At 53.1% G+C, this 7,570-nt stretch overlaps 1 protein-coding gene across 1 annotated transcript; it reads right to left on the reverse strand.

The window, feature by feature from the left end:
* Positions 1–1,944: 1,944 nt before the first annotated feature.
* Positions 1,945–6,959, reverse strand: LOC135994008 (sulfate transporter-like; the record flags this gene model as incomplete). The annotated part of the gene is given in 6 exon segments (XM_065644264.1): positions 1,945–3,540; positions 4,638–5,268; positions 6,191–6,261; positions 6,263–6,316; positions 6,824–6,884; positions 6,886–6,959. Coding segments are annotated over 6 exon segments (2,487 nt in total), but the record flags the coding sequence as incomplete, so codon positions are not given.
* Between the last annotated feature and the right edge of the window lie 611 nt (positions 6,960–7,570).

Raw genomic sequence — 7,570 nt, forward strand, 5'->3', positions numbered from 1 at the left:
CCCTGAGCAGAGCCAGGTTTCCTTTTGCATGTGTTTTATTTACAGCAGTCTCCTGAGCGGCTGTTAAAGCCAGAGTTCCCTTCAGTGGGATATCCTTGGTGCTGCGTTTCTTGGATGAAGCCAGTGGAATAGTCACATATTATTTTGCAACACAAAAGGGTTTTTTTACAGATGGAGTTCACAGTAGAAAAGCCATTCTGGTACTTGGCAATGCTGTGGAGCAAGGACTCAGCCCTGGGATGCAGCAGCAGAGCCAGCAGGATGCTGCGGGTCCCAGCCCAGCAGAAGGGACACGTCCCCACGTCTGCCCCAGAGCCGAGGCCCCTCCAGCCCTGTTTTCTGAAACTTCTTTTTTTTAAGGTAAGTGCTTTGAGAGGCTGTTAAACATGGTGCTGTAGGGCGTTTGGAAAATAAATGAGTCTCCGCAACCCATTTCCTGCATTGACTCAGAGTGCGGGGGAGAGAAGGGCAGTCTAAAACAAAGGTGACAAAAGATGAATATCCATGAGTGCCTGAAGAAGTGAGGGGGACTGGCGGTTCTTGCCCCCGTGCAATGAGGCCACCGCCCCCACTGATGCACATCCGAGGAGACGAGTGAGTGCCCTTGCAGCCTGGCACCCAAAGATGCCTCGGAGTGTGCATTTCTACAAAATGCAACTTTCAAGAGGCTGCACCAGAAGAGAGGATTCTGGCATCTTCTCTTTCCCTCGCTATTCTGTGTAGGGCCAGTACACGGACACTCGAGTTGCCCATGGAAGGAAACTCCATTTAACAAGCTCCAGTTGCATTTGCGAACCTTCCTGGTGGGTCTGAGCTGATGCAGCCACTTCCCTGTCTAGGGGTGCACTCCTTGAGCTGCACAGCAGAGAGGAGCTGCTTCCCTTCACAGCCGGGCTCGAGCTGGGGCTGTGCCCCCAGGACGAGGTGGGAAGCATCCCCAGGGCTCCTTGGAGGAGCAGGTGGCAGACCTTGCCTACAGCTCCTCTCTCTTTTGCCTTAGTGCCCCATGTTGATACTCCCTCTCCCCCAAAAGCAATCAGCGAGTGGTTAATGCTGGAGTGCCACTGGGGAATGGGATTTTTAGGCACAAACCTTGGGTCACTCACAGACCGCTGGGGTAAACCCCTGCAAAGCCTCCTCCCGTGATGGCCATTGCAGCAGTGACGCCTGTTGCTGCCCCAAGGATTGCAGCAGGACCTGTAACATGGGACAGGTTGTCCCACGCTGCTGGCCCTTACAGCCGGTGTGGGGCCCAGGCCACTTCCAAATGTCACCCAGTCAGTGAGGAACACGGCACCAGCACAGAGGTGACCCTGCCTCAGCTCCTGCTTTTGCACAGCTTGGCAGTCGAGTGGTCTCTTGACGATGGGTGAGGTCCCAGGAGCTGCCCCAGCCAAGGGTGCCCCGATGGGCTGGCGGCACCTTCGTGCCCAGCCAGCCCTTCCCGGGGCGGGGGCCGGGGCGCAGCGCTGCGGCCTCACCCCAGTTTGAAGCAGCGGGTGGCACAGCAGCCGTGCACCCCGTGCGTCCCCTCCGACCCCCGCCGCGGAGACGAGCGGCTTCGACCGGCAGCAGGAGCCCCCAGCGCCCACACGGGACACGGGCCCTGCCTGTGAACGCGGCGCTGGGGGGATGGAGGTGGTTTAATGGCTGGTGGGAGCCCAGCGTCCCGGCTCCCCGCCCCGCAGCTACTGCTGCCACAGCCCTCGCCAAAAAGGAGAAAGGTTAAACACCACCTAGGTTCTTTACCAACGCAACAGACCTGGAAATGCCGACAGGCAAATAGCCTGAGAGGCGTTCTCTCCTGAAATCCACACCTTCCCCAACCCTTTTACCCCATGCCATCGAAGTCTTTTTTGCATTCTCTGTCCGCACGAAGATCACAACTGCTTTCAATTGCGTACCAAGCCCACCCCCATTAGAAATCATTCCTCACACACAGGTCTACAAAGACACCTGGAAGTCCAGGTCTTCAGGGTCCAGGAGAGCATCCTTTTTCTCCTTGCTGTCCTGCTGCACATGGTACCACTGTTCAGCAAACCGCACAGCATCGTGGATGCTGTGGAACGCCAGCTGACCACCGCTGTCTGTCCTGCCAGCCCAACCTCCCTCCCGGAGCTGGTGGCGGATGGAAGGGTTGCAGTTGGCCAGGAGCACCTGGACACCAATTTCCTTGTAGTCACGGTGTATCTCCTTCAGCACCGAGAGACCCACAGTATCTGTGAACTGCATTGCCCCACAGTCAAGGATTAAGGTGTGCATATCTATGGAGGGAGGAGAGGTGTCAGCTGGAGGCCTCTCAGTCCTTTTTTCGGTAGGTTTCAGGCAGTCAAACCCGGTGCCATAAAAGCTCTTGCTGTTGCCTGTGTCTGCATTTGCCTGGGCCCCCACCATTTGGTGCTTAGCAGCCAGCAGGACAGGGTTTACCCCAGTTTTCTGGTAGAGAACAGTCTTGAAATAGTCCTTGTTGGCATAGTAGAGGGATGACCCGAAGCGGAAGATCTTGATGTTGGCAATACTGCTGAGCTGCTTATAAGTGGACTGGTCCTCATAGATTTCCGTGTTGCTGACCTTGCCCAGGAGCGTGGCCCTGGGTCTCTGGGTGCGGAAGATAATGCAGAGCAGAGCGAAGCAGACGCCCACGAGGAGACCGATCTCTGTGGTGATCAGCGTGGAGGACAGCATGGTCGTCCACCACACCGCCGTGTCCAGCTTGCTGAGCTGCCACATGCGGGGGGTGTCACGGAACTTCCTTAGGCCCCCCCGCAAGTTGACGATGGTGACCACCCCCAGGATGGAGGTTTGCAGCGAGTAGAAGAGCGGGGCGACCCACAGCAGCACCAGCAGCAGCACCAGGGAGGTGACCAGGCCAGAGACCTGGGTCTGGGTCCCCGTGGACTCCTTCAGCAGAGTCTTGGTCAGTGCTGCAGAGCTGGCAAAGCAGTAGAAGAAAGAAGGGACCAGGTTGCACACGCCAATGGCAATCATCTCTTGGTTGGCACGGACAGCGTAGCCGTGCTTTTTGCCAAAGATTTCCGCCAAGGAGACGGTCATGGCAAAGCCAATAACAGCAATAGGCAGAGCATCAACTGCCAGGCTGGAAAACAGGTTTATATCTGGTAGAGTGGGTCTCTTGAAGCCAGTGGGGATATGCCCACAAATAGCAGACTTGTATCGCTCTTCAAAGTTAAAGTAGTAAGATATCACTGTGGCTACAATGACCACCAGCAGCTCTATGGGAAATGGGGCCTTCATCTTCTCCTTATACCGGTCATTGATCTCTTTGACAGGCACTACGATGGCCAAAGCAACCAGGCTGGTGACCAGGTCACAGATGTTGGTGCCCTGGATGTATCTGAAAAGGTCAACCCACGTCAGGATGAAGGAGCCCACCCCTTCGTGACGAGGTATTTTCAGTCCCAGGAGATACTTCATCTGGGAGGTGATGATGGTGAGGCTGGAGCCGGCCACAAAGCCGCTGAGGAGAGGTTCTGACAGGTAGACAGCCACAAAGCCCAGCTGCAAAATCCCCAGCAGGATCTGAAAAGCAAGGCAGCCACACTTTTAGCATCGATTAGAAGGGCTGGGAGAGGCAGCTGGCAATTTATGTCAGTTCGCTTCTTCAAGCAGCTCTGGCTATTTGTCTGCTGGGCATTCAGTGTGGCAGAGGACTTTGTCTTCAGTAGCTAAGCTGCAGTATGGGAAGCTAAAGAGAATCACAGAATCACAGAATGTTAGGGATTGGAAGGGACCTAAAAAGATCATCTAATCCAATCCCCCTGCCAGGGCAGGAACACCCAGGTGAGGTTACACAGGAGGCGTCCAGGCGGGTTGGAATGTCTGCAGAGAAGGAGAATCCACAACCCCCCTGGGCAGCCTGTTCCAGTGTCCGTCACCCTCACTGAGAAGAAGTTTCTTCTCAAATTTAAGTGGAACTTCTTGTGTTCCAGCTTGAACCCATTACCCCTTGTCTTACTGTTGGTTGTCACAAAGAGACCTACCTATAAAACCTGTCTGTGGCTGAAGATGCCAGAGGAAGAAGCCTACAAGGTCCCTGCCTCTGGCTCCTTACCAGCAACAAGGGTGCATCGCTAACGCTGACATTCCAGGCAGCAGCCACGTCACGGCGGCTCCGAGTACTGCTCGGTGCCAGAAAACCAGTGCCAGGCACTGAATTTTGGTTGTCCCAGTGAAAGAGCCTGAAGCTGTTCGGTGACAGCTGGGCCAGGCAGTGCCAGGGAGCACAGCCTCAGGAGCCCCCGCTGATGGGGGTCCCTGAGGGATGTTCTTGCCGCTCTCACCTGCACCAGGAGCCAGCCCTCCAGGACTGGGCTGGTGGGAAGGTGGTTCCCAGTTCTCTCTCCTCCCTTGCTGTGTCTGATCCTAAAGGATGTTTCAGACACATCCGAGGACCTGGCCTGTCACACGGGGGAAACAAAACCCCACATTCAGCCATGTTTGGGGGTTTCTAAATCAACTAAATTTGATTCAAGGGTGTCAGGGTCTAGTCATGTCAGGAAAGGTTTCTCACAACTTGTAAATCTGAACCAAGACTGGACCTTAGGGGTCTTTAGCTCAGAGAAGTTCCTAGAAGGGAAAGGACAGGGAGGAAACAGCACAACAGCAAACATTTGTACCTGGTAAAGGCCGACCAGAAAGCTTAAGGAAAGGGCCACAGTGATGGCGTAGCAGCTCCTGTCACAGACACCCGTCCCATTGCTGGCGGAGGTGGAGTTGCCCACCAGCGAAGAGCCGGCGCTGCCGTCACTGTACCCTGCCAGCTGGAGGTGCCGGTCCACGGACTGCCCGATCATCAGGCACAGGACACCAAAGGGGCCCACGAAGTTATGGCGGGACGTGGCCATAGCAACGTAGATGACATTGCAGAAGAAGCTGGTGTAGATTCCGTAGATGGGATCCTGGTTGGCTAAGAGGGAGTAGGAGATGGACTGGGGGATGGCAACTACCCCCACCAGGAGCCCAGACACCACATCCCCAAGCAACTGTGTCTTGACGTGGTAACGGGGAAGCCAGTCCAGCACCGGGAACAACCGACAGAAGAAGGTGATGATGGTTTGCCGACTGCACGTACAGACCTCTCTGGCTTTCTTTAGGATGAGATCCTTGGTGCTGAAGTCTGCGGGCTCATACTCCTCCAATTGGACACACATCAAATTGGCAGGACCCTCTTCTGGTGTTAGGGAGCTCTGTACATCTTTGCTCTGTCCTGACTTGGGGCTTGACGTGTCCTCCATGGCCCCAGGAGAGCTAAGGCAGGAGAGCAGGCAGCCGTGAGGTGTTGCAGTTATGTACATTGTGCTTTGCTTAGCTCCGGGGCTCAGGCAGATTGCACGGATAAACAAACAGAGGGAAACAACCTCAGACAAATCAAACAGAAAATCACCTTCCCGTGGTGGTGGTTGATTTGTTTGTTTTCATTTACAGACCTGATTAACCACAACCCTGAGGCCACGGTTTAAATTGCACCCACACTGACGCAGATGCCCACGCCAGGGACAGAGCTGTGCTCCTTCCTGACATACCCCTTGCTTTGAAACAGGACAGCAGAATACATTAAGATCAGAAACTATTATTTCTCAGAAACTAAAACCTCTTCAGGAACCCTGAGTTTCTTGATGACACCTCCACTTAAGCAAAAACTATTTTGAAAATGTTGAGAGATTCCAAGTGATGCTTTAGCAACGTGACACGTGGGTAAGGAAGGTAATATGCAAAAGAATTTCCCCCTTAACATTTTAAATGACATTGCTGGCTTGCATCAAACAGGCCCATCACTGGGGCTCCTATCTGCAGAATGAAACGGGCTTACTTTTTCTGATTAAGTAACATAGACGCTTTCCAGCGCTACTCCAACTTTTTCCAGCCAAAATGCAGCCGCAACAAACATACCGTTTGTCAAAACTGAACAACATGCAGAGAGAAAGGCTCTCCTGAGAGGAGACCCAGAGTGGCTGCAGTTTGGAAGTCGAACTGGGATGCTGAGAAACCCGGTTCCCCTGCCCTGCGGCTTCATTTCACATCGCTAGTCCCAACCCAAACCTCCTGCCTCTGCCTGCGGGGACACAGCGGGTGTTTCTCACTGCCTGGAGCTTCTCCCCATGGACAGACCCATCTCCTCACCTCGCAGCACACAATGAACAGAGAAAACACGAGGCGCACAACTGCAAACCTGTTTCCTTTGCCTTCCTTCTGGTCCGTGTGCCGCTTCCCGTGAGAACAGACCCGAGTCACCCAGCCAAGCAACTGGCCCTTTTATCTCACCCCAGCCGGTGAAGGTGCAGCCAGCCAAACAGAGCTGTATTTTGAAAACAAACATCGTTCTGGGCGAGTATTTTTGATGAAAACTTGTTTTGGCCAGTAAGAATGATTGAAGGTGTTCGGAGAAGTGTTCCTGCCAGATAACAGTATTGCTGGTATCTGGAGATGTGTTTGCTAAACAAAGGGAACAATGCAAAAAATCTTCCTGCGTGTGCTATTGCCCTGCCCTCCCTGAACTGAGAGCGCACCATTGCCTGAGTCCTGCAAATCTGCACAATCCACATCGTGCACGTGCCTTTTGGAGACCATAGCACAAATAAGAAGGGATTTTGCTCTGAAGAAGTAAGCGCAACTCAGTAAAGTGCAGCACCGCATTTCTTTCATAGGTAAAGGTGAACAACTGCATTAGCAGCCAGGAACAGAAGGCAATGCCTCATCATCTTGAATTGAAATAGTAGCCTCATAAATACCAGTTGTGACTGTTCTGCCCTTGTGATCCATGGTAACAGCCTACCTGAGACCTCTCCGCACACACTCTGCTCACCTCAGTCTCCACTCTGTCTTTTCCACCGACCTGGTCTCTAAGGTTCTGCTGGGTGTGCCATGGAGCAGGACGAACGTCTGGCACTCAGGCAGCAGCGTCCTGACACCGTGTTCTGAGCTCGGGCAGGGGGCTGAGAGCCCACAGCGTTCGGAGAGGTGATGTGGGGTACGGAGAGATGACATTTTCACAAGCCTTTGATTTAGACACTGTGGAGACACCCGGAGGGAAGGAGAGGGGAAGATCAGCATCCTGAGTTACATTTATCTCACCAGTGGAGGTCTGTAGCTCAGTAATTAGAAGTAAATAAATAAACATCAGTGCTCTCTGGCAACAGGGAAAGGGGAGCCAGCTGCTCAATGTATTTATTCATATGAATTCTTTTCTCTCTGCCATTCCTCCACAGCTCAGGTATTCTCAAGTACATCTGTTGACAGCTCTGCTTTCCCTTCTCCTCCTTCTTTCAGTAACAGATTGAATCTTTTCCTAGACTTGTCATTCCTCTTGTCCTTAAAAGACAATCCCTTCATTTGCTTTATAAGCCTCCCTAGTTAAAGGCTTATTTGGTGTCATGGGCTGTCTGATGTTGTCTCTACTCGCTCATTTTCCTTTTCCATCTTCTTCCTCAGCAAACGACCCAAATTTCCATCTTCTGTATGATGCCTTTATCTTGAAATTCACTCACTGAAGAACTGGCGAGTCAGTCACTGAAGAGCTGGCCAGGCAGGGCTAAAACACATCTCAGCACAA

Source organism: Caloenas nicobarica, chromosome 13 (assembly GCF_036013445.1).
Source record: "Caloenas nicobarica isolate bCalNic1 chromosome 13, bCalNic1.hap1, whole genome shotgun sequence".
In the NCBI taxonomy this organism is placed as follows: Eukaryota; Metazoa; Chordata; class Aves; order Columbiformes; family Columbidae; genus Caloenas; species Caloenas nicobarica.